Source organism: Setaria italica, chromosome I, assembly GCF_000263155.2.
Source record: "Setaria italica strain Yugu1 chromosome I, Setaria_italica_v2.0, whole genome shotgun sequence".
NCBI lineage: Eukaryota > Viridiplantae > Streptophyta > Magnoliopsida > Poales > Poaceae > Setaria > Setaria italica.
Genome location: NC_028450.1, coordinates 34,550,998 through 34,577,484, shown reverse-complemented (window position 1 = coordinate 34,577,484; position 26,487 = coordinate 34,550,998). Strand labels below are relative to the sequence as shown.

At 47.1% G+C, this 26,487-nt stretch overlaps 5 protein-coding genes across 14 annotated transcripts in view; 4 read left to right on the top strand and 1 right to left on the bottom strand.

Annotated features, from left to right (window-relative positions):
* The first annotated feature begins 6,600 nt into the window (after positions 1–6,600).
* On the top strand, positions 6,601–8,271 carry LOC101759913. Its single transcript, XM_004953397.3, has 2 exons — positions 6,601–8,046; positions 8,155–8,271. Exons 1-2 carry the CDS (start codon positions 6,601–6,603, stop codon positions 8,269–8,271), a joined length of 1,563 nt encoding a protein of 520 aa, XP_004953454.1.
* Positions 8,258–13,790, bottom strand: LOC101760331 (mechanosensitive ion channel protein 1, mitochondrial). Of its 2 annotated transcripts, none has more exons than XM_012846594.3 (7): positions 13,398–13,790; positions 11,795–12,628; positions 11,143–11,414; positions 10,510–10,610; positions 9,634–9,741; positions 9,232–9,441; positions 8,258–8,540 (listed from the first exon to the last, which is right to left on the bottom strand). In XM_012846594.3, the coding sequence occupies exons 2-7, from the start codon at positions 12,574–12,576 to the stop codon at positions 8,451–8,453; spliced, it is 1,563 nt and encodes a 520-aa protein (XP_012702048.1). In that variant the 5' UTR covers positions 12,577–12,628; positions 13,398–13,790; the 3' UTR covers positions 8,258–8,450. The 2 variants fall into 2 exon arrangements, with proteins under 2 accessions (XP_012702048.1, XP_004953455.2); XM_004953398.4 differs by having other exon boundaries at positions 11,795–12,103; positions 13,398–13,784.
* Positions 13,791–15,285: 1,495 nt separating this feature from the next.
* On the top strand, positions 15,286–17,020 carry LOC101764931 (cysteine-rich receptor-like protein kinase 15). The gene is made up of 2 exons (XM_004955094.2): positions 15,286–16,494; positions 16,597–17,020. Exons 1-2 carry the CDS (start codon positions 15,762–15,764, stop codon positions 16,698–16,700), a joined length of 837 nt encoding a protein of 278 aa, XP_004955151.1. The 5' UTR covers positions 15,286–15,761; the 3' UTR covers positions 16,701–17,020.
* Positions 17,021–19,160: 2,140 nt separating this feature from the next.
* LOC101758291 (protein REVEILLE 6) lies at positions 19,161–24,344 on the top strand. Of its 9 annotated transcripts, none has more exons than XR_002678970.1 (10): positions 19,165–19,610; positions 20,918–20,975; positions 21,306–21,429; positions 21,564–21,686; positions 21,764–21,886; positions 22,267–22,376; positions 22,739–22,798; positions 23,145–23,275; positions 23,489–23,577; positions 23,651–24,344. XR_002678970.1 is itself a non-coding variant. In XM_004953394.4 (9 exons), the coding sequence occupies exons 1-9, from the start codon at positions 19,441–19,443 to the stop codon at positions 23,664–23,666; spliced, it is 864 nt and encodes a 287-aa protein (XP_004953451.1). In that variant the 5' UTR covers positions 19,161–19,440; the 3' UTR covers positions 23,667–24,344. The 9 variants fall into 9 exon arrangements, 5 of the variants coding, with proteins under 5 accessions (XP_004953451.1, XP_004953449.1, XP_014660001.1 ...); XR_002678971.1 differs by having other exon boundaries at positions 23,489–23,582; XM_004953394.4 differs by lacking the exon at positions 23,145–23,275 and having other exon boundaries at positions 19,161–19,610; positions 21,773–21,886.
* A 1,175-nt stretch (positions 24,345–25,519) lies between these two features.
* LOC101757872 (2-C-methyl-D-erythritol 2,4-cyclodiphosphate synthase, chloroplastic) overlaps positions 25,520–26,487 on the top strand; it is a 2,909-nt gene continuing 1,941 nt past the window's right edge. Inside the window, exon 1 of the mRNA XM_004953391.2 lies at positions 25,520–25,637. Coding sequence (XP_004953448.2) covers positions 25,520–25,637 — 118 coding nt within the window. The remainder of the gene's footprint in view (positions 25,638–26,487) is intronic.

The window sequence follows — 26,487 nt, the reverse complement described above, 5'->3', positions numbered from 1 at the left end:
TTTATTACGATTTCCGCCTGGTTTAACAATTTGAATGACCGGGATTTAACAAGCTGACCCGACGATCTGATCGCGTTTGACCCACTTTGGCGTGGCGTAACCAGATAACCTGACCTGCCTGAGAGGCAAGGCGCAACCGTAAGATACGCGGCCGAATCGGGTCAATCCGTAGCGCTCGACAGCGACCGAGTACTGGCAGGCGGCAGCCGCGGGCGGGCACTATTCTATTCTACGCAGTAAGTAATTCCCATCATTCCAAGCACGTAGCTGCAACGAACATTCCTTTGTTAAGAGAACACAAGGACGATACGATTCACCTGGCCCCCATTGTAATTTGCTGGCCACTACACTAAACAAAGCGTGAAGCTAGCAAGCTCTAGAAGCTACCTCCATCCTTCCTGCACACTGAGCTCCAGCACACGTTATAACAGGGAACTTTCTACTGCGATTAAATCTATGCCACCACTTGCAGATTCCGAACATGGCCAGATCTCTGCTGAAGATGAGCATGCAGTAACGGACACGGAAGAGTGAGGTGATCATTGTTGGCAGCCTCTGCTGCGCTGCGAACGACACCAATGATGATGGATTGGATTGGACGGGCTGTTTCGTCCGAGAGAGAAGAAAATTGGACGGACTCAGGAGCCATAATTGGCGATGGGTCATTGAGCATAGGCCCCACGCGGGGCTCCTCGTCTTGCTTGCATGGGACGTGGGGCTTTTGGCCCGGCCCCGGCACGCTTTCGACGTGCCGGAAAACGGGTGGCCTACCAAGCTTTGTAATTCCTGTCGTGTCTCGCTCACCAAGGAAAGGGACGAATATCCCCTCGGCTCTGCTTCGAGGACAGATGCGATGCGAGCTCTTTCTTGCAGAGCATCACTCCAGTTTCACGGTAACATCCCCAGCACTCTGTACCTGTCAACGTTGGTCTGTTTCACGGTTGGATTTCTCCGTTTGCAACAGGGAGGAAGAAAGCCACATGATTGGAAGGGTCCATGACGCTTTGCGTTAGCCGTCTGGTCACTTTCCCTTCGTGCTTAAAAAGCCCATGGACCTCCGGTGCAAAACAGTATGGAAGTTTTAAGCCCATTAACCCGGCTGCGGGCCTCCAATGTGAATGTTGTATTCACATATTCACGTTGGAGGCCCGCAACCACTCAGCTTTGACCCTGATTCATTCATTGGACAGTATCGTTCTGTTGCAGCGGGAATCCTACGTGGCTTCGGAAGCCCATTTATTACGTGGCTTCCAGTGTTTGAGATTCGTGCGGATACCTTTTATCGTTGGATGCTACCTTTCTCCTTCAACCCTAGCCCACCGCAACTCCTCCCGACCACACCGCGTGCTGCTTCTCCGACCCCATGCCACAGCTCTTCCCACGATGCGCCGCCACAGCTATGGGTGGTAATGGATATAATCCAATTCAGCCTTATCAATTTTTAGTTCAAAATCATATAATATTATAATCCAATTTTTATTGAACTCAATCCTTAAATTTGCTAGACTAAATTAGATAGCCTTCTGCCGCCCCTGGCCACGAATCCTTCCCATCCCACGCGCCCTCCCATCCCGCGCGCCCGTCGGAGCTCCATCGAGATGGGGCCAGGGGAGCAACCACCCCTATAACGGTATTCTGGTTGGATTCTGGACGGCAGCGCTTTGCCGTGCTTTCAACTTTGTAGTTCTTGTTGTGTTTTCTTATGTTTTGTTCAGTTCATTCGATGTGTCTGTCCTTTTATTTTAATTTTTTTTATGGATCCTCAACGATGACTTTATCTGGGTGCTCCTCATGCTTGGGTAGAGATAGGCTCTCAAATACTACTATATTTTAATGGGTCATTTTGTTTGATCTATAAGGGGTCAGGAATCCCTCGTACTCACTTGCTAAAATGGCAATCCCTTTGTTGGTTTTTTTTTTTGCTATTCCACGTGATGGTGATTTTTGTTTTTGTTATGTTTTGTTGACTTTGGATAGTCCACATTCATGGTTAATACCTTCATATAATCAGATCGTGCACATCAGTCAGGGGTGTAGTAAGCTTAATTCTATGCTTAAATAGCAATTTGGCACTAAATTTTGGTTTCTTAATATCTAAGTATTCTTGCAGCAGCCACGATTGATCGCACCAAATTTCTCTATGGCAAATATCCAACAAGAAGCATGACTGTTAGAGCTTTGGTACTATCTAGTGGGAGCTCGTGGCAATGCATAAACAAAGGAGTGGCTTAGGCCTTGTATAGTGTACTGCTAATACATAAAACATTTCCCCTCATGATTTATTTAAGTAACATTTGAAGAATTAGGAAGTGTTGTATTTCAGAATAGAAGGCCTTGGACTCCGAATGATACTAGTGCAAGAATTCCTGCTCTAATACCACTTGTATGGGATGGTCTAATACCACTTGTATGGGATGGGTATGCCTTTCCTGTAGCTAGAAGTTATTATGATGAAATCATATTTAACTAGCAAGCTAGTGGAATTCAACACGTCAACGCTCGCGTCACCCCGCGCGGGCGACTCGGGCGGCCCCAGGACCTCCCGCCGCTACCCCTCCCCCACCACCTCCTCTCACCATGCCGCCGCCTGAGCGGGCCGCTGGAACCCTGTGCGGCTCGCGAGGAGGGCAGCGGCGAGGCCCTTTCCCCATCCTTCGATGGATCTGGGCGGCCGCGGCCGCCTGAGATACTTGAGGGACCTCGCTGGTGTGGGCTTCGCCAAGCAACGGCAGAGGCCGAGGGGCCACGGATCCAGCACGGCGCTGGCCGGATCCAGTGGTGGTGCAGCCCGTGCGCGCGCGAGGTGGCAGAGGTGGTGGCTGGCGTCGGACTCCTGATGGGTGGCGGTCGCGTGCGGGTGAAGGCGCGGCAGCGCGCAGAGGTGAGCGGGAGGAACGCGCGGTGACAGGCCACCTGGGAGTGGCGCGGTGGTGCACAGGTGCGCAGGTGGCGAACCTGGGAGCGGCACGGTGGTGTGCGGTGGGGGTGTCGGCGGCGGCACGTCGAGGATGCGGCTCTGCGTGGCTTGGAGGTGTTGTGGTAGCATAGCCATGGTTCGCGCGAGTGGCGTGCCAACGGCGCCATGGAGGTGTGGTTGGTACCGCGGGGCCATCTTTGCGGCGCAAGCGTGGCGGAGACAGTGGCAGAGTGCGTTGAAGTGGCCGCATGCGTGGTGGTGGTGATCGAGGTGTCATGGCTGCGAGTGAGGAGGTGCGGGAAGGGACTATGTCAGCGAGGAGGAGCAGAGGGCCCATGCTCGTTGGAAGATTTGGGTCCGCATGTGTGGTGCAGTTGTGATTTCGGTGATGGTAAGGCGAAAGTGAAGTTTCTGGAGCGGCTCGGTGGTACCAAGTCACCCCTGACGGCGAAGCAAACCCGGATCCTCGGAGAGTCTAGCGGCGGGAGAGGTGAGGCCCTCGTGCGCTTTAAGGTGGTGTGTCCGAGGAGTGGTGTGTCCGAGGAGTGGTGTGCGGCAGTGGATGTGGCGAGGCCCCCATGCGTTCTGTGTTGCCTTGGAGGTTCAGGATCCGGTGCAGTGCTTCGGTCATTTTGGCGTGTAAGGTGCAACAACGTTACTTCGGCGAGGGGTCCTGCATGGCGGTGGCCTCTTTGATGAGGTGTAGTGGGCTCCTCTCTTACTTCTGCCAACGCAAGATCGTGGGTGGGAAATCGACGATCGTGTGTGTGGCCGTGTGTGTGGCCTGAAGATGACGGTGGCATGGTGGAACAATCGTGGTAGCTACATGGCTTGCAGCGGACTGTGGCAGCCAGTTCTGCATGGCAGAGGCTGGTTGGCGTGGGACATTGTCAGGAATGACAGTGCTTGCAATGAGTGTCACTTGTCAGTTTTTCTCCCAGGTTGTGGTGGTGCGGCGTGGTGAGTTGGATGGAGTTGAGTTGAGTTGTGCAACCGTGTTGATGTTTCAATCCAATCGGTTGTTGTTTTGAGTTGGTGTTTTGAGTGGAGTTGTGCGGCTGTGTTGATGTCCCAATCCAACCGGCCGGTGTTGTTGTTCTGTTGTTTGTTGTTGTGCCCAGTCTGGGTGCATTCTTCTTTTTAATATAATTGGTAGCTCTCCTAATTGGTTCGTTTCAAAAAAAATATTTAACTAGCAAGACAAAATTCCTGCATTGGGGCTTGCTTTGTTCATAACAAGATGATTGATCTCGGAGCTACATTTACACAAAATATTCTTGGCGACAAGCTTAAGAATGTTGGTCATGTAAGAGATACCTTTTTATTTTTAGTGCACATATTTACCTAAAATATTTGCCTTTTGCTGAATATTTGTGTGCTGGTCAGCTTTTCTGCTTGCAAGTATTTATTTTCATCTTTGCTATACACAGAATCTGTTAGCTTTGTTATTTACGTGAGCAATTAGCAGGAAATGGTTTGGTTAAACATTTTGTAGTGTTTCGGTGCAACATCAGTTTCAACATTTCCAATATTTTGGTTCAACAATTCCATTCTTTGAACCCAACATTTTATATTCAATTTCAACATTTCCATTAGCTTGTCCAACATTTAATACTTCTAGTTTCAACATTTCCAATAGTATGGTTCAACATTTACTATTTCAATGCAATATTTTAAAATTCAGTTTCAACTTTTTCAATAGTTTGGTTCAACATCTTTACTAATGGAATTCAACATTTCCAATGGTTTGTTTCAACAATTCCACTCTTTGAACCCAACATTTTCCATTAGTTTGTCTAACATTTTGTATTTGCAGTTTCAATATTTCCAATTGCATGGTTCAAATATTTGCCTTTGCTGCTCATATTAATTACCCCCTAGAATATTAGTTTTTTGCTCAGTTTTCCTACTCGCAAGTGATCTGAAAGTGTGGGCTATTGTTTAAGTCACTATCACATTCGGTTATTCTTGTTTAGAATGAGTCTCATTGCCAAGTGTTGATTTAACCTTTGCATAGACTAGAGCTTTGTCTAGCGATATTGCTAGGAAGTTCACTTTGATCTCATTCTTACTAGCAGCAGTACATCAACTCTTGCTATCACTTTGTCTAGCAGTAGAAGACACTTGGGGATAAATATCGGTTGAAGCAGCATATGTTTTTTACTAATTTTTTTATTCCGTACAGTAAGGCGTGTAGGTTCTCTATAAGTGCAATGCTGCCTTGAGTACTTACCAAACTCATTATTTTTTTATTCTAATACTTTTTTGACATTGATGAACATTCTCTTTGTAAATATTTCAACACTTAGATTGTTCTGTTCAAAAATTGTGTCAATCTAGTTCAACATTACAAATCTGTAGTAATCAACATTTCATATTATTACAATCAACAAATTCCGTGGATATAGTTGAACACTACTGAATATAATGTACTCAACATTTCATATTGTTCTATCCAACAATGCATTTCAATATTTCAACATTTAGATTTTTATGTTCAACAATTGTGCCAATCTAGTTCAACACTACAAATCTACGATAATCTGTTAATATAGTTCAATACCACTGAATTGAATAGAATGTACTCAACATTTCAGCTTTTTCTATCCAACAGAGCATTTCTTTATTTCAACATTTAGATTGTTGTGTTCAACAATCATGTCAATCTAGTTCAACATTACAAATTTATAGTAATCAACATTTCATATTATTACATTCAACTATTTCTGTGAATTAGTTTAAAAGTACTGAATACAATGTACTTAACATTTCAGTTTGTTCTATCCAATTAAGAATTATGTAAATGCTAACCCAAACATTTATTTAATCTTTACGAATTATGCAAACATATTCTTGTTTTCAACATTTTTGCTGACTGAGTATATCTTATTTTTTAAAACTTTACAGGTGCAGTCATTCACGAGAAGACATTCAGATTGTTGGAGGATTACTCTTTTTAGTTGTACAAACTTATTAGATTTTTTTATGAGCGTATAACTATAAGTTTGTATTATATCCGAATGATGTTGCGGATGGTCCTCTAAATTTACCATAGGTTTTCTATACATTTTTATGGTACTTGTTAATTGAGCTTTTTAAAATATTCTGTTGTTACTTCAAATTTTGAATTGCAAGTTCAAATCTCTATTTTCAAGTTCCCACCCTTTATTCCCCCTTTTAACCACATGCCCCGCAAAAAAGTCAAATAGGAGGTTAGTTGTATTTTGGTGCCAGAATAAAATAAAATCAAATCTCCATTGTTGCATGCGTTGGGGCGGAAGGAAAAAAAGTCGGAAAGGTGGTCCACGCCGTGGCTTCCGCTTCCGAACCGCAGTTGGGCTTCCAGGTGCTGTATTGGGCTTTAAAGCCATCTTGTTTAACTCCGCCGCCGTGTGTGCCAGAGTTGCGATGCGCAATGACGCCAAAGAATCGCTTCATCGACGAAGAACTGAAACCGAAAGCGCGAGAAACGACCGGAGCCGATCAGCTGAACCTGAACCGCTCCCACCAACGCGCGAGGAGAATGCGCGGCCTGCCGATCTCCCCTACGCCACCGTTCCGCCTCCGCGAGCTCCGTAAAAATCTCTCACTTTTCTCTCTCTTCCCGCACCAATCTGCTCGCTCCCACCGGAAACTTTAGCCGCCGCCGGAGGACATACCGACGGCCGGAGACGGCGCGGGCAATGAAGGCCGCCGCCGGAGGAGGCGGCAAGGAGAGCCCGGCGGCCTCCCTCCTCCGCTTCGTCCTTCTGCTCCTGCTCCCGCTCACTGTCCTCTACATCTTCTACACCCTCCACGCCATTCTCTCCTCCACCCCCGCTTGCTCGCCGGATGACCTCGTCACCGCCAAGGGCATGGCTACTGCCCTGCCCGCCTCCCACCTTAGTACCAACAATAATAACCTTACATCCTCGACGCCATCGCCGCCGTCTCCCCCTCCTCCTCCCGCGGTGCCCCCGGCGACGACGCTGCAGCACGTGGTGTTCGGCATCGCGGCGTCGGCGCGCCTGTGGGAGAAGCGGAAGGAGTACATCAAGATCTGGTGGCGCCCTGGCGGGGGCATGCGCGGGTTCGTGTGGATGGACCGCCCCGTGCGGCCTTCCAGCGTGCCGGAGGGGCTGCCGCCCATCATGGTCTCCTCGGACACCTCCAGCTTCCCTTACACGCACCGCCGCGGCCACCGCTCCGCCATCCGCATCTCCCGCATCGTCTCCGAGACGTTCCGCCTCGGCCTCCCCGACGCGCGGTGGTTTGTCATGGGTGACGACGACACCGTCTTCCTCCCCGACAACCTCCTCGCGGTCCTGAGCAGGCTTGACCACCGGCAGCCCTACTACATCGGCTCCCCCTCCGAGAGCCACCTGCAGAACATCTACTTCTCGTACGGCATGGCGTTCGGCGGCGGCGGCTTCGCCATCAGCCGGCCGTTGGCGGCGAGGCTGGAGCGGATGCAGGACGCGTGCATCCGCCGGTACCCGTCGCTGTACGGCAGCGACGACCGCATCCAGGCGTGCATGGCGGAGCTGGGCGTGCCGCTGACGAGGCACCCGGGGTTCCACCAGTACGACGTGTACGGCGACCTCCTGGGCCTCCTCGCCGCGCACCCCGTGGCGCCGCTCGTGTCGCTGCACCACCTCGACGTGGTGCGGCCACTGTTCCCGGACGCGCGGTCCCGCCCGGCCGCGGTGCGGAGGCTGTTCGAGGGGCCCGTGATGCTGGACTCAGCGGGGACGATGCAGCAGTCCATCTGCTACGACGAGGCACGGCGGTGGACGGTGTCCGTGGCGTGGGGGTTCGTGGTGATGGTGGCGAGGGGCGCGATCCCGGCGCGGGAGATGGAGACCCCCGCGCGGACGTTCCAAAACTGGTACCGCCGCGCGGACTACAAGTCGCACGCGTTCAACACGCGGCCGCTGGCGCGCAACCCGTGCGAGATGCCCGCGCTGTACTACCTGGCGGCGGCGCGGCGGGCGGTGGCGCGCGGAGGGGAGACCACCGTGACGAGGTACCAGCGGTGGCGGCGGCGAAACGAGAAGCGCCCCGCGTGCAGGTGGAAGATACCGGACCCGGACGCGCTGCTCGACACCGTGCTCGTGGTCAAGAAGCCCGACCCCGCACTGTGGGATAGGGTAATCTTCGCCGACCTCTCTTCATGTTGATTGATTGAACACTTGTCTTCTAATCGTCTACTAGTGTAGCGATGCTGACTGGTTAGTTTTTGCATAAACCTGCTGCAGTCTCCGAGGCGGAATTGCTGCAGGGTGCTGTCGTCTCCCGGGGCAGGAGAGAACGGGAACAAGACGATGACCATAGACGTGGGTGTATGTGAGGACTGGGAGATCAACCAACTGTAATTATCACATACTTAGAACAAATTGTATAGGTAATTCATACCTCACTTTTGTCTTTTATTCCTTATATACAGTAGGATAGATGAAAGAAGAAGGAATATTTACACGTCCTCCCTTCCATATGAGCATCAGATCATGCCAGAGTCTTTTGGTCTTCTGAAACTATCACACACGCTATTGATTCACGCGGCAGTCCAAAGTTGATGTCGCTTCATGATGCCGGCAGCTTTCAGAAGAATCTCTTGTTCTATAGACGACCATTCCTCTGTTTTCTGTGGTCATAGAGAAACAATTGTCAGCCAGGAGATCGGGCTCTGGTAAATTGAACCTGCTGCCTGCAGCGCTTTACGGTGAGAAATGACAATCATGCTACTGGCTACTCTAAATCTCATGGGCTCAACCGGAACAGCTTACAAAACAGTCTGAAAGCTCAGCTCTGCTCAACTTTGATGCCAGGCTGCTTCCTAAATGCCACAAATATGCAGAGAATAAACATAAAACCACCACACAGATTGCCAATATCCACTAAACTCCAACAAACTTGTGCAAGGGCGTCTGCAGACTAATCTATCCATGCAAAAGATGACTAGGGTGACAACCCCTGCCTGATACTTGGCAGCAAAATGTTGTTTGGAAGTCATATATTCCTGTTTCGTACCCCAGTGATGAAGCGATGTAACGAGCTTGTTGATCCCTACAGAGTAGTATGTTGACTGTCTGTTTGAGCAAAGTGCCAATATGCAATTGCACACAAAATAAAATTAATGTGCGCTCACTTTATTAACAGAGCACATAGAGAAATGCATATGATATACCAGTATTTAACATTGTGGTTCTAAAGTAAAGGAACCTCAAAGATGTCAGAAATATGAGAAAAGCGAAGTTTCATGGAACCTCAAACATGCATGTCAAAATCATGAGAACAGCAAAGTTTCCTTTTTAAGAGGACCGCAGTTAACATACCGTGCTTTTGATGTTGCAGCCAATTGTAAGCTCTCCATGTGAACCTTCTAATCGCGAGAGATAGCAGTAAGGAGCATCAATTTTTGGGTTGGACACCAGCATTGCTTTTATCTCCTCTGTTATAGTAGGAATCTTTTCAATGTCTTCAGTTCTTAAAGGAAGTTTGGACACGCTAACATGCCACTGGGCCCTCGATTTGTTCACTATCATCTGCAGATTTTTCACGGGGAGAAGAATCACTACTTGACAGCAGTTAAGAAGATAAGCTAACTACTGAAATAGTAATACAAAACAATCTTTTTGCTTCATGGGGTATGAAATAGTAATACATGCAATATGCCACAATTCATATGCAAAATATACTTAATAAGATAAGCTAAAGAATAGCATTTTAGACATTACTTGGCTGGAGAATAGGGAATTTGGAACTACAACGGGGAGCTTTTCAGTATTTATCAGCGAAGTAGAAGTCAGTCCAATTTCAACGACTTGCCCTTCTATTGACCCAGCCTGCAATATGGAAGCACTTTTAGCCACTCAAAGTTTGCATCTCTTCATGAAATGCTTTTGTTGGAAGAAACTTGAGCCCTGACACAAAATTTTCAGCTATCTAAGCTATGAAATGCTTTTGTTGGAAGAAGCTGAGCCCTGGCTCAAAATTTTCAAGTATCAGCACTTTCTTCTTGAACTTTTGATCTGGGTATCAAATATGAACTTATAAAGAGGCATGGTTGGAAGTATGAATCAGCAAAAGCAGAGCACTTTATTGAACTTTGTCTTCTAAGTGCCTTTCACTCTACTTAAAACATCTCAAAATGCTGTCTCATGCAACCACATTTTGAATATTTTGTTTCTTATGCCTAACTTGGAATCTTAAATAAGTTCATTAGATGCAATTTGAATGGGTGATTCCTTAACATTTCTAGAGGCAAATTTCCCCACTTGGTAGCATTTCTTTAAATTTTACAAAAAAAAGACCAGATGCAGAGTGGTTCTTTTCATATATTACCCAGCATTTCATATATTATCCAGCACTGATATCTGGTAATTTTCCATTGTTTAGCTGCCTTATTAATTTGATGAGGTAAATTAATTCTCATCCAATTGGCATTCAACTTACTCAGGCAATGTATTTGGCTTTTTCAGCAAGGTTATGATCTAGAAACGAAATGAAATTTAACGATATTATTAGCACTCTAATGACCCATCAATTGAACTTGGTAGTTTCAGAAAATAAATGGATACAACAAAAGGTTAGTTAGATAATTAGCCAGGGACCTTGATGTAGTCTCCAACTGAGAAGGGCCTTGAAAATTGTAAAGAGAATCCACTCAGGATGTTACCAAGGATATCTCTAGCAGCAAAAGCAGTAGCAACACCTGTAACAGCAATACAGCATACAAAAGAGGATGTTAGTTGGTACATGTAATCATTAGTTAAAAAGAAAGATCCAGCTCTTACTTATGAGAAAGTATAGGTGTATTATTGGACATATGTATACTGCTGAAGATATCGAAAGCAAAGAAACTGTTACATATATGTGTCAAACCTAATACAGGTTCAGCAGAAAGCCAGAAACCATTCTTGCGTAACCAACCAAAGTTCAAACTAGTAGAAATTTTAGTGCAATTTACGTATCCATTCTTGTGGCAACAGGGAAGATAAACAAGAACGGGACTGTTGTAAGAACGCTCAGTACAAATCCAAACATAGAAAGGCTACCGAATCAGACGTAAGGAAATATTATCAATCATCTTTCTGCATTGCATATATTAGTTAGTGACGTGATAAAGGTCTGATTCAGGTAGACTTGCAGCTTGCCTACTTAGCCCACACAACAAAAAAAGTCTTGAGTTCATGAAGTACAAGAAATGCTCATGCGAAGATGAACACTGTAGATTAAAACATTACCTCCAACACCACCAACTGTTAATATCGACTGCACAGGTACCCCACAAGCTTCAGCAAGAGCTACAACTCCAAGTGCAATTAGTCCTAACGATGACACCTTATCAAATGCTGACAATCTTTCACGGTCAGTTGCTATAGAAGCTTGTTTGGCCATAGCATTGGCAATGAAGTTAGTTTTCCATCTGTGAAGGAACCACACAAAAGATACGACAAATGCCCCCTTCCATGCCTGTGGAAGAAAATCTGAAATGCTTGGTGCAATAACTACAGCCCTGAGGAAGAAAGGAAACATCAGAGACCTCAGACAGATTCAGAGCAAACTTTAACATCTGACCATAAAATGATCTGCATCATAGTAGTATGGTTTGTAACAGAAAAACAATATCATGCTACCAACATCAGTATGCACAAATGCAAAATACCATAGATAGGCATAATTAAAATGTATATATTGCAGAGAAACATCATAGGAATCTCCTTTGAGAAAATATACAAAATATATAAAAGGAACATGAAAAATCTGGAATCTGGTGTGAACCTGAAAAGCATTTACATAGATTAAAAAAATATATAATGTTGCCAATACAGTTATTTTACTATAAGAAGGTACTAAGAAAATAAGTTTATTTCAGAAGGTGAAATAGGTCCTCACATCTGAGAAAATGCCATAAACGTGATGATATATTTTGCAGGATCCTCCATTGCACTCCACAAGCTTGTTTGATAGGACATATCTTTCTTAGTAGAGTCTCCCCAGATTGTCATGAGAGGGCCTGCTGATGCATACTTGTGGAGCTTCCTTAGAACAATAGGCATTACAAACCATGCCATTGCTGCACCAATCAGTGTCCCGCCGACTGGAACAACTACCTTCTCTAGGTCTGCATGATTACTAAATAACTCTTGGACATGAAGTGCAATTGCATCATTCAGATCCTTCAATTTCTTGCCTGCAGAGGTGCTAGCATGCATAGCAGAACAATAAGCATTTTCTGACATATCAATCCAGGTGTTCCCACCATCAACTGAGGTGTCAACTTCAGAAGTTCCTGGAGAAGACACTTTTAATACAGAATTTTCAGCACCTTCTGGTTTAGTCCTAGTATATGAGGAACACATGCGATGAAGGCTTGGAACACCTGAGAATCCCAGTGATTGATTGTAGTGGTGCTTTGATGTAAACAACCAACAATTCTCTACAAAATTTGTACGATGTGGTGTGCTTCTTTTTGCAGCAATGCTAACAGAAGAGTACTGATCTCCAGAATTTATCTGGTCTGGTGCACCAATGCGTGGCTTTTTAGTGTGCTCAGCACAGCTGAACCATCTCCAAGGAACACCAAAATGTGAACATTGCTCTGGAGATGCCTCTCTGCGACTCTGTGTAGTTGCTGCTTGGCATGACCGTCGCAAAATTGCAGCACCCCTAGACATTGTAACGTTCCAAATCTAACTTGACATGGCAGCTACCAGAAAAGTCCATGCACTGACATGGATATCCATCATGCACGTTGTCAAATTAATGATAGTCACAGATGAAGAGCAAATTCACACACACAGGGACAACAACACTACGGAAACTAAAAAGGAAGAGGAAAGATGAAGCAATGACAGAGAAGTGAATGAATGACAAAACAAAAAGACTGCTAAACCAAGTATTTCAAAGAACCTTTGAAAGGGCAGGGAATTCCTACAATTCCTATAAAAGAATAGAGTTGACGCTGTTTATAAGGGAAACCGAACCGAAAAACCGGCAAGAAACCCCAGACAACAGCAGAACAAGCAGTGCGGCAACCAGAGCGGCTCACCACCACTCGACACCTAACGATGGAGCCCAACATGAGCCATCGTCGCTGACTCGCTGGCAAGCTTGTCACCAGAGCGGCATAGTGGGCTGTTAACAAGGATGGGCATTCCATTGTGCTCAAAACTGCTAAGAAATTGGCTGTACATCTAGGGATGAAAACTAAATACGTGTAAGCAAAATTCCAAAACCAATTGGACAGCGAATTCAGATGCTGACATTTACTTGTGTCCCCAATAATCCTAACTTGCACGTTGTGGAACTAGTTCTCTGTGATCCCGCAGTATCCCCAACAATCCCCTTACGATTATTTCACACGGACGCAGACACATCTACGAACAGAGGACAATTCAGGAGGAGGGGGATTCGGAAATCAAACTAAAGTCTCATGAACCCATATCAAACATTCAAACTCGTAGTTGATCGCGAGGTGTTTGACGAAATGACTCACCAGATCACCCGACGGAGATAATCGCAGCACTGTCGTGTCCCGTGCGGAAGCAAGCAAGCAAACCGAGCGTGACCTCGTATCACCATCTGCATTCCAACATCCAAACTGAAATAGGAGTGAGGCAAGACGGAAAATCCCCCCTGCGCTGCGCTGGAACCAACGCTCAAATGGCAGGCTGACAGCGAGAGCCAGAAATCGCGTGCGATTCCGCTCAGCGTGCGCGAGACTGAGGTGGAAGCTGTAGAGGCATGCGCGAGAAGGTTCGGCTGACGCGCGCTGCGACTGGAAGCATGGAGCCGTTCCATGATCTAAAGAAAAGAAGAATCATGGAGCGCTTCGCCTACCCGGCTACCCCGAGAGGTTCCGAGTTCCGACACCTGGACAGGAAGAACGTCAGGCGCTGCGCTGGCCTGTGGGCTGTAGCCGTGATTGCGATGGGCTCCTACGTTCTCACAAGTCTTAACATTTTGAGAGGAAGACAGGGATTTTATTTAATTCAAAACGTTTACATCCAAAGAATACACGAGGAGTCAAACCATATACGCTGGCGAGTTTCAAAAGGACACGCATGCTTTGTAACAAGATAAATGAGCCTTCACATTGAACGCTGGTTTAGTTCTTGGCCTCTCTGTCTTGTCCGCCGATCAGCATCACCTCGAGAGCCCATACGAAAGAGAACTTGGGCCTCAAAGTAAAACGAGAACTGAGCCCAGGAAGCCTGCTAACGATCGGCCTTGCAGCCGAGCGCATGCTAATAAATCTAAGGGCCGATCCTTGTTTGTGGGCCATCGACGGAAGGCACGGCCCACGTTAACGCGAGCGAGTTTGTGAGGGGCCTTGTTGCTCTCAAAAAAATGAGGGGCCTTGTAGCTGCTGAGGCCCATGTGTCCCTGCACACCCGGCTCGCGCACCAGTCCGGGCGGAAATCCTATCTTATCTTTCGAAAATATCCATCTTTCGAAAAAAATGTTTTGAGATTCGTGCAAATATTCTGTTGGATTGTCACTATCCAAATCCTAGCCTTACTCCCTCCCTCTCTGCTCCCCTCTCCCTTGCCTGCGCCACCACCCCCGCACCGCCGCAGCTAGCCCGTGCGCCCCGCCTCCCCCAACCCACGTGCCTGCAGCCGGGCCGCAGCAGCCCCCGCGCGGGCTCACCAGCCATGCAGCTGCCGCCGCTGGCCGTCGGAGCTGGAGAAGAAGGTGCGGCCGGCGGCGAAAAAAAAGTCAAGAATTTTTTAAAAAAATATTGGATCAATTTTTTTTGAAAAAATGTTAATATGACTTTTTTCTTAAAAATGTTGAATTCAACTTTTTTTTAAGAAATGTTGGCTCAACTTTTTCCGAATAAATGTTGGTTCAACTTTTTGAAAAAAAATGTTGGTCCTACTTCTTTTAAAAAATGTTGGACAACATTTTTTATCCAACATTTTCTCAGTTGGGCATCATCAAATGGGAGGGTTAGGGAAGAAAATGAAGAAGAAGAAGATAACGTTAAGATGAGTCTTGGTGGGCTGGAAGTTTCAACTCCTATCTATCTTCCACATAATAGATAGCCCCCAGTCCGGCAGTCCGACGCTCCGTGTGGCACCGTGGTTGCATGTGTTGTGATCGACCGGAACTCCAGAACCCTTTTTTCCCATCGCAAGGGAAATTGGCAAGAGCGGCAACATCTCTAAATGTGCGTTCGGTAAAGCTCCATCTGATTTTCTCTGTGGGAGCTGATTCTTCGATAGAAATGATTATGTGACTGAAAGTGATTCTCCTTGATTCTTTAGCATAAACTCAGGAATCACCTCACACAGAATCAGGAGAAGCTACTTTTTCCAGCTCCCAACCTCTTAATTCATTTTAGAGAATCATTTCACAAAATTAGCACAAAATTGTAAAAAAACTGTTTGGCGGAGTTCCTGAATCAGCCGGCAGCCTCGCCAAACTCCATCGAACGGGAATATGGCGAGACGCGTGAAGCGACAGGGAGAAATTACAGGAGGGCCGCCTGCGGTTGCCGCGAATGGCTAGATTAGCTGTTAGCCATAGCACACGTCTAACCAAATCGGAGAAAAGACGGACGCGCCCAACTTTTCTGAAGGGGAAGCGCTCTGCTTCTGAAGGGGACGGAGCTGCAGGCTTGACTGACCGTAGAGCAGGTGCGTCCAACTTTTACCCAAGCCGATGCGCGATCGCCTTCGCCACCAAGTCTTCAGGATGCGAAAAAAACACGGGCCGCTCGATCGCTCGCGGCCACACGCGCACTGACGCAGCGACGCTTGCTTGATCAAGCTGCTCTTCAAAAGAAGCTGCTCACCGCTGCTGCAGCCTGCTGCTGCCAACCACCGTCGCTGTTTCCATTGCGGTCTCGCCAATGGCGTGCACGAAGCCCTCGGGCCTCCCCTCCCTGGTCCTCCTCTTCCTCGTCCTCGCGGTGGCCGCCGTAGGACCAGGAGTCGCATTGAAGCTGGAGCCAACCGGCACGATCGAGCACTTTCCACCTCTGCTCGACTGCGCCCCGACCACCGCGTCGCCCTCAAGGAACGACAGCGCGTTCCACGCCAACGTGCTGTCGCTCCTCGCCGCCCTCCCCTCCGCCGCCGCGGCCGCGCCCACGGGCTCCGCCTTCGCGCGGTCCGGCGGCGCCGGTCGCGACTGCGCCTTCGCGCGGGGCGCCTGCTTTGGCTTCGGCGCGCCGCGCGGCGGCTCCTTCCCCGGCGACTGCCGCTCGTGCCTGTCCGCCGCCGCCGAGGACGTCGCCAAAGGGTGCGGCGCCAGCCGCCGCGCTGGCGCCTGGCGCGCCGGCTGCTTCCTGTCGTACGCGGACACCAACCGGTCCACGGCCCGCGAGGACGCGTTCCGCGGCTGGTTCTACGAAGACAGCGACGACGGCGACTCGCCGACCGTGGCGCTAGGGAGGCAGTGCACGGCCAACCGCACGGCGGCGGAGTGCGCCCGGTGCCTGAACGAGTCGGCGCAGGTGGTGCCGGCGCTGAAGGTGGGGAGGCAGCTCTCGATGGTCCACCGCGACGCGGTGGTGGTTGTCGGCTACGCCTGCTACCTGCGCGTCCCGTTATTCCCTCCGACGCCGCTGTGGTTGCAATACCGTGAGCTGTCTCTCCCCCTCTTCCGGCCCCTTCGTCGTTATCATTGGAAAGAGAAATCAAGCGCACGACCAAGATCAATGATGGTGGTATCTGTCCTTGCAGTGTTCGGAATCGCCGGCATCATTGACGTCGTTGCGCTAGTGCTCGCTGAAGTATGCGGGGTGCTGTTCTGCATCAGGAAAGCCCGTGAGTTTAACCCGGCATGACTGCATGAGGAGGCGGGACGTGTTCATGCATCTATATATCCCTTAGCATAACTCAGTGCCTGATGCCCTGACTGTCAATCGTACGTTGTGTTTAGCTTTGGCCGCTTCATGCGAATCAATCAGGCTATCAGCAGAGGAGTTAATTGCAGTGCGGTTGATCCTGGATTCCTGGTAGTACGTCCTAGTGCAGGCAGGAATGTGGCCAGTGCCTGAACCTGGTCGGCTAGGGAAAACCCATGTGCTGACAGCTCTATTTTTCAACATTCCTTTTTCGGTGAACAGTTTGCTGGTTCGATTTGCCTCTGCTCGTGTTCGCCCTTGTTTACTTCCCAAGTTGGGAGGTGCCAAATTGGCATTTTGTCGTAAATGCGACACTGTAGCGTTTCGTTTGTATTTGTGAATTATTGTCCAAATATTGACTAATTAGGCTCAAAAGATTCGTCTCGCAAAGTACAACAAAACTGTACAATTAGTTTTTGATTTCGTCTACATTTAGTACCCATGCATGTACCGCAAATTTGATGTGATGGGGAATCTTCTTTTTACATAGTGTCAAAGTTGAAAGTTTGGAGGGAAGTAAACAAGGGCTTCATGTTCTTCAGCGAACGATGCTTTGCGTGCCCTGAAGTACTTTGTTCAGTCACGTCACATCCGGACGGGGCTGGCCCAACCAACGTTCGTTACACGCGCAAGCCATGGCTTCCTCTTGGCCCATAGCTCTGGCATGATAAGGCGACCGATTTGATGGGTTCTTATACTGGTTGGGCCGACTTCGGTCAGGCTTGAAGGAAGGAATTGCGCGGTCACGACGAACGGCCCACGAGGAATTGGCAACGAGGTTGGCCCTCCAGAGCGGGCAGCATCTGACGACTTCCGAGTTTTGGAGAGGATTCGACTGGCCTCGCGGCGTCAAACCCTCACACGATCCACGGGGTCGGCTCCGGCGACCGGCGCCAGCCGTCAGCCACGACGATGCTCCCGGTCGGTCATGAAGGCTAGAGGGCAGGCTTGTTGACATTTCACGAGAGCTGGTGCCGCCCATGAGCTCTGCTCGATTGCGGCATCATGCGACGGCCGTGGCGGGCCCTGGACCCTGGTCAGCCTGACTACGCCAAGAACTCGGCTCTCGCAGCTACAGTACAAAAACTAACCGATGAAAGTAGTAGTAGAAGGTATTCCAGAGACATCTCAGAACATGAAAGTACACAGAAAAGTTCCCTGGATTCCTTTAGGACTATACTACTCGATTTATATGATAAAAATGCGAGTGATGTTGTCATGGGAGACTCGTTCTTTGCATTGGTAAGTTTAAAGGTTGACAGTGATTGATGGGTTTTTATCATTATCGATCTGTGTCTACCTAATACAGGTACTAGTACTACTGTGTGCACTGAACGTTTTCTATCATCGATTGGATGTTGACAGTGATTTCTAAAAAAACGAAAACGATGACAGTGATTGTTGGTACGTGCTTGTTGCTTACTTACTGTACTAGCTAGGGGTAACAGCCGATTCAAATGCTTTTACACTCGTATGCTGCTCATCTTCGAAGACAAAAACGTTGCAGTACGTCTGTACCAATCGAAATTAATTGGCACACTGACAAGAGGAAGAGGACACTGCTTGCATGGGAAAACTACTACATGATACTTTACTTTTGGTGCCGGTTCTCCATATTAATGATCTGCGTGCGAATACTGAATATGCAAAACGATTTCAGCAAACGATTTTTCTTTTTATGAACTCTAGGAATCGATGCACCATGCTTAATTTTGCATGAATCACATACCTAATAGTATAAGCGTGCATGGCAAATGCAGAAATGCTATTAAGTATTTCTGATTCGTTATCAGACAAACAATAAGGGGGTGTTTGGATATGAGGTGCTAAACTTTAACAGTGTCACATCGGATGTTCGGATGCTAATTAGGAGGACTAGATATGAGCTAATTATAATACTAATTGCAGAATCCTGTGCTAATTCGCGAGATGAATCTATTAAGCCTAATTAATCCATCATTAGCAAATGGTTACTGTAGCACCACATTGTCAAATCATGGACTAATTAGGCTTAATAGATTCGTCTCGCGAATTATACTCCATCCGTGCAATTAGTTTTATAATTAGCCTATGTTTAATACTCCTAATTAGTATCCAAACATCTGATGTGACAGGTGTTAAACTTTAACAGGGTGTTCCCAAACACCCCCTAAGCCGGACAAGTCGTGATACGACAGAGTCAATTTCTGTCTTTGGTCCGGTATAAACGAGCTGCGGTTGTGAGCGCACAGCAGCCACACAAACCCTGCGTGCCTATAAACTATAGCTGGCGACCGGCAAGCGAGGCGAGGGCGCTGCTGAGCGCGACAGCGCGAGAGGGACGGCGGGCAAGTGGGCGGCAGTGGCAGCCGCCCCCGCAGCCACAAACGCTCGCCCTCGCCTCGCTCGCAGTCGCCGCGCACCACGCGAGAACGGGCAGCCAAGCGCTGGGACGAACGCGCGGCGCCACCACCCACATCATCACTGCCCCCAGACCCCAGTCCCCCACCCGCCCATCGCCACGCCCCCACGCCAACGCCACACCACGCGGACCGCAGCCGCGCGGCAGCTGCTCACAGCCAGGGGCGCAGCATAGCCGCGCGTAGGCCTCCACCTCCTCCTCCCCAGCGAGCGAGAGAGCACGACGCGACCGTCACCGCACGTTGAGATCCCCCGTAGGCTCCTGCTCTCCCCCCTTTCGATGGTCTCCGCCAGCACGCCGCCGCTGCCGCCGCCGACGCAGCCGCAGTCCGACGCGGCCGGGTCGGGGGAGGACGCCAGCAAGAAGGTGCGGAAGCCGTACACCATCACCAAGTCGCGGGAGAGCTGGACGGAGCAGGAGCACGACAAGTTCCTCGAGGCCCTGCAGCTGTAAGCACACCGCAACCCCTGGCTTGGTTTGTCTATTCGCCGCGGTTCGATTGATTTTGAAGCGCGCGACGTTGCTGTTCGCAAGTCTGAAGAAGCACCGGGCTTTGCAGTGTCTCTCTCTGTTTTTTTTTTGGCTAAAGATAAAGATTTGGATGTTTCCTGCCCTTTTTTATGCGTTAGTTATGTCGTGGAGAATTTTAATGTTTGCGCATTTTTCTGATAAACTTGGTATGGAACAGAAGTACTAAATGTTTGATTACTTATTTGGGATTTTTCTTTCATTTTTGTAACTCAATTTCTTTATTTAGGATTTCAATCTAGAACTTTATTAGTAAAATATTTTCGGGTCCTTTCTTTAGGTGGAACATAGGGGAAAATGATGTATATTCAGCTATAGTGGTTCATAGCAGAACATGTAAATACAATTTTCAGATGTTGGAAATTGAAATGATGAAGGCACTTGTGCTCTTTACTCAACTGGTGACCTACCATTTGGCCTTTTTTTTTTAGTTTTTACATCTTCGTTTCTTTGTTTTCAGTTCAACCTACGACTTTACTGTCTGAAGAATTTTCAGTTTTTTTCATGTGAAACATAAGAAAATAAGATCTATTGAGCTACCGTGGTTCACAAGAATATGTAGTTCAAGTTGGAAGCATACAATTTGCAGATGTTGGAACTTACAACTGATGAAGCCTCTAGTGCTCCCTCCTGGTGGTGTCATTTGGCTGGGTAGCAGGGTAGGGCGCACACACTAGATTCCTTAAGCCGGCGAAGCATGTGTTCTTGCAATTACCCTACTGACAGAAGTTAATCAGGATCCAAAAATCAAGCATCCCCTCCATCCAATTGAAAAGGCCTTATGCATCTTTATCAGCACATGCTTTGCAGATAGCTGTTCTGAAATGCACTCACACACATGGGTCATAAGCAATATTCCGACTGCTCTCGTTCTCTGCTTCATAGTATTTTGATTGCAATTATTAACCTGGACCTGATTGGAGACACCTGAATCTATGGACATATTTGAGCATCATAATTTGTAGTGCATGATGCCATTCTCTTGGTCCCCAACTCCCATAGCCTCTCGTGTTCACACTACCACTATTTCCGCATGATGTTCTTTTCAGTGCGTATGGCTGCAAGCTTTTGCATATTATTTGTGGCAATATTGTGCCTTGTTGCCCCAAGAGCCCAACATTTATTGTGCTTGAATCCATATACCTGGCCCAAAGAATTGCCAGTGAATTATAAGACCACACTTTGCATGTAATATTCATGTATATACCTTGTTTCTTTTCTTTTTCAGCTTTGACCGTGACTGGAAGAAGATAGAGGCTTTTGTTGGCTCCAAGACTGTCATACAGGTATTTCGTTTGTAAATGGAACTAGAAGTTGCTTAGCTGTTTAAGAACCCTGGTAATCAAACTATTTAGCTTGTGCTGTAACCAAGTGAATTAATGCATTAAATTTTGATATTATTAATTTGGATGGATACTGATTAAAAAACGCTGAAGGTTCTGCCAAGATTCTGTTCTTTTTCTCAGTGTAACAACATCTAAAAAATCCAATCGGTTTGGGTGTCCTCATTTCCTAATGCTCCTTTTCTCCATTGTTGCATAAGTTCCTATCTGTTCATTATCAATTGACTCTATCGTTGAACCATTTTCATATGGCACTTCATTTTGGTGTTGTAGATAAGGAGCCATGCACAGAAATACTTTTTGAAGGTTCAGAAAAATGGAACCAGCGAACATGTCCCACCTCCACGACCAAAGCGAAAAGCTGCTCATCCATATCCTCAGAAGGCCTCCAAGAATGGTGATACTTCGTATCCTCGGAAGGCTTTGAAAAACAAGCATATCTATCTCTCTCATGCGCTGTGGGGGCATCAAATTTACCAGCACCCCTTGTATATCAAATAGTTACTTTAGTGTCCTCTTGCTGACTTGCAGAACCAAACTATGGACTCAAGACAGATTCATCTTCCATCCATAGGAACTCTGGCATGAATGCAACTGTTTCTTCATGGGCCGTTAGTTCCATCCCACCAGCTGTTGCCTCATCGATGGTGAAAGGTTTGTATTCCAATGTCCTGCTTCTGTCAAAAGATTTTGTTGGAATATTCCTCAGCTGATTCTTATTTTTCACCCAGAAGATTTAGGACCTGGAACACTGGGTCCAAACAATTTTTGCTCGAGCAGTACCGAAGGCCCTCCAAGGACATGGCAACCTGGTGAAACAAATGATCAAATAAATCAAGTTCCGTCACTTCGCCGTCAGTACCTCATGATATTTCTGCTAATTATCTTACAATGCAAAATAATTAATTAGATTCTCTCCATCTCTACTATTTCTAGGACTTATGTTTTGATCATCCTACCTGTGCACCTTTTCTTGTGATTTGTAAGCTTCGATCTTGAAACAACTGGCCCCTTCTTTAGAATGAACTGAACCTCCAATAATCTGTTGATGATGCTTAACATACACAAATTTATATGGTATGACACGAAACAGTGCAATCCATTTCTTTGTTCAATTCTTTTCCAAAGTTTGATATTTCCAATATTGCAGTTTTGTCTTTAATATTTATCAGCTCATACTATTCATACTGGCATTATTGACAATTCAGTGCTGCCTTTCAAATATGTGATACAGTTATGCCGGATTTTGCGCAAGTGTACAGCTTCTTAGGTAGTGTTTTTGATCCAAGCACAAGTGGTCATCTGCAGAAACTTAAGGAGATGAATCCAATTGATGTTGAAACGGTATGTCAGTCATGGACATGCCTTATTTTCCTGTCTTTCTTTATAATCATGAACACGTCCTAAGGCCTAACTAGTCTGCAGTAGTATTGCACTATTTCTCCTTCAAAATAATGGCTTCTGTCAAATTCATAGTTACAACAGCAAAAGATAAACAATGTTCTGCTAGTCTTTATTATGTACTGTTTCCTGGCATTTAGTTAAGCTCTTCTCATTCAATTATTGGACAAACTTAGTAGTCATCATTTTTTGTTATCTCTGTTGAAAACATTATGTCGCATGTTGAAATTCGTTATTTCCTTAGCATTATGGTTTGGAATTCTCTACCTGTGTTCATTGATTGATATATGTCTATTTCCCATTAGGCATTATTGTTGATGAGGAATCTCTCCATCAATTTGACCAGTCCTGATTTTGAAGATCAAGTAAGTAGTTCAACAACATGTCTTTAGGTGATGCCTCTGCTAAATCGTTTGCCGCTAGTTGATGATTTTGTATTTCGACTTACTAGCAATTATTATGTTTTCTTTAATTGTCTGTTTCACGTTGCTGTGTTTGGTTGTTTTGCATCATTTCTCTATGATATTTGTGCTCAGAACTATCTCATCCATCATGTCATGCCTATTTTGCTGTGTGTATACAGTAGAGGTAGCCAATTTTACAGATCCCATTCAGTCAGCATGTAAAGAAACAACACATGATTTGTGTAGTATGCCTTCTTGAACTTTGATGTTCATGATCTTGATTGGTTTTTCTACCTGGGCTTGCCAGTTGTGATGCCAGTACTTAGTAGAGCAGATCTTAAGTTTGGACCACTATCTTATAGCTCAAACTTTTGATGCCCTGGCATCCACATTTCACAAGTGAGAAGACACAAGATTAATGCATGCTAAGCATACAAGGTTAGCACAGATTATCTTCAGAATGTTAGTCTTCAGTAAAGAACTATGTGCTAATTATATCAGGTTAGCTAAGCACCATAGCACTGGGAAACGATTTGCACTGCTATTAAACTATGACAAATAGTACAATTCCATCATTTAACCAGAATGCGATTTCTGTTGTTCTCAATTGGAAAAAAGGAACTGAGCTGTATCCTATGCATTTTGATGCAGAGGAAGCTGTTGTCCTCATATAGCACTTCTGGTGGACTTGAGCTAGGGAGTTCCAGGAGTTCAGCTCTAGCAACGAGTGCTCCTTTCATGTAAGGTGTGAATTTTTGTTGTTCCCCTCCTCTTTTCTACTACAATTTACTGACAATTTAGCAACTATTACAGGATCAAAGGCGAATAGTGAGACCAGGTCTCTCGGCATATAATTTCAGTTCGAGAGACTCTCAGGATGGTGCTCTGCCATAGCACCGATGAGCAATGAAGGCGCTTGCACCTTTGTGCTTCCTGCGCTTCAAGCCTTCGGCTGAAGATTGTGTAAGGGTGCAGCTGTGACCCATGTACACTAGGCTTCCGAAAGGTGAGATTGGTCTGTGGCCGGATGTGTATATATAATTTTTGCCCTGAAGCGTGTACCCTTCCTATCCTATTGGTACGGTGGTACCCCAAGCTCGGTCATATAGGTTCCTGAATGCTCCTTCAGTTAAAGAATGTCCCTGTCCTTAGTAATGGAAAGAGGAATGGAAATTTTGAGTAATGCCGGTTGCTCCCTTTTTCCTCCATTGAGTTATGTTACTGATATCAGTTTGGTTTTCTGGCTGCTATCTGGTATGGAGCTTCTGCCCCATGTGGCCATCTCTATCTAAGCAAGCAAGTCTGTAAGTTTCACATGAGGTGATCAAAATGTTGTTAAGCGGTTTACTTTCCCCATTCGAACGAATGTTTCTTGTTCCTATGTATTATTGTTCATTGTGCATTAGGTGTCACTCTTGTGTAAAAGAAAAAAGAATCACAATGTAAAGGAGACTTGTGCACTAGCACTATCATTTGAATTCTATACAGCGTAAAAGTAACTCAGCGACTTGTCCTTGCCACAAACAATTTTGGTCGTTGTATCAGCAGCATGGTTGCTTTGGCAATGAGTTGATTGCAAGGGTAAATTTGTTTATTTGAAGTGATGTTTTCAAATGCTTTGGTTTTACTTCCGTTTTTGCAATGCTACACATAAAGTTGTACAAATTTTTCCAAATTGGCAAACAATTGTAAAGAGTTAGAGTTAACAACTCTAGTGATATTGTTAACTAGGAATAGGAAGAATGGCGCGCTTCGCTGCACTCGTAGAGCATGTGACCCGGCGATATGGGCCGGTCCCGTGCGCCTCAGGTGGCGGCCCTGATGCGCGCGGCCGTCCGCGGCGGCACTGTAGCGTGAGGACGCATGGGTGCCCACCGGAGACTGCGCGTGCGGTCGGAGAAGCCGGGGAGGCTTAGGCAGCAGCGGCACCGACGGGAGGTGGGGAGGCCCAGGCGGCGGGGAAACGGCATGGCGGTGCTCGCGCCTGCATCGGCGGTAGCCTGGCAAAGTGGCACGCTGGCGTGCTCAGGGCTGCGGTCCCTCTGGTCGTCTTCCCTCTCTCTCTCACCGCCGGTGTCCTCGCACGAGCCGCCCTCACCCTCACGCCTCCCTGTCGCTGGCCATACCCCTCCCCATGTACTCCTGAGGCTATGGCCGGCCTCGCACGCGCCCCCCACCTGGCCCTCCCCACCGCCAACCGTTCGCCCTCCTCCCTCCGCTCCCATGGCCGCCGTTGGCCTCGCGCGCCCTGGCCGCAACCGATCATTCCCCTCCTCTGCTACCATGGCGGCCGCTGCCCTCATACGCGTCGTTCGCCGTCCCGAGGTATGGCGCACAGATCCGTGGGTGACGAGGTTGGGGCAGTGCGCTTCCGCCTCCGGGCATGGTGACGCAACCCTTCACCAGCGCCGCTGCATGGCTTTGGCTTGGCCCCATCGCACCTTAGATGCCGGCCCCGACGCGCGCTGGCGTCCGCGGCGTCACGTCGACGCAAGGCCACCTGGGTGCCCACCGGAGGCCGCGTGTGCGGCCGGAGAAGTTTGGCGTCCGTTTTCCATGGAAAAAAAACGAAAAAGGCCACGCTGATACCGAACCTCAAGCTTGGTTTTAAATAGTGGGCTATAGCCCCACGTTGTAGCATTCAGAAAGGGTCCGCGCTAAGCTATTGCTATTTGTGCCGCTATGGCAGCTATGATAGTTAAAAGGCACTTCAACCGCGCTAAACAGCTTAGTGCTAGCAGTAAAGCTATTCCCATTTCTATACTGGCAGACAAAAATGTGAAGCCCGGCGACATCCATAGTCATTTCCCAACCATGCAATATAATGTCATCTCACCTTGACCCCCACGATCCTTTTCCTGATCTATCTATACTTTGTGCTTCCTGATTTGATTTTGATGGATAGGTGCGACGTTATTGGCTCAAGTTCCGCCACAACAATGCAAATTGCTGGAGCTGATGCTAATTCAACGGGAGACCTTTCTTTGAAGACTTGTGTTCATCACTTTTCTTAATTACCATGTGTTTTGTGATCAATTATTTATGTTTTCATGCTTTTCTATAAAACACTATTTGTTATAGCGCACTATAGCTTCGTTATAGCCTTTTAGTTGTTGGAAAAAAGATGCCGCTATTTTCCATAGCCCGCTATTTAAAACTATGACCTCATGCGACAGCTAGCGGACCTCCATTCGTGAACAGTAGTAGGAGCTCTCCTATCACAGCAATCCTTACTGCTATAGTTATAGTTATTGCTATGAAATCCACATTATTTTAAAACTACATTAATACGAATCTATCGGTTACACTAAAACATGTTTTATTTAACTAATTGTTGACCAACATTTTCAAACAATTCTTTTTTCTTTTTTCAAATAATTTTTTTTCTTAATGGACCATGGGGTACATTAAAATTTGAAAACCCTCACGTACGTAAAACTATGCGCTACTCCTCCTCAAACGCAACCGGAAAAAATGCTAAAGGCATCAAAACTTCCAATTTGCAGTCACTTTGACTGTAACGCTCGTGCTAATCCCGGTCAAAATGTAAAGCCTCCAAACGGTGCCGCCATCGAATCTCCAGCAGCCAGATGCTCCCCTTCGCCGAGCGCTCCCCCCAAAATAAAACCCATTTCTCTCGGTTCCTCCTC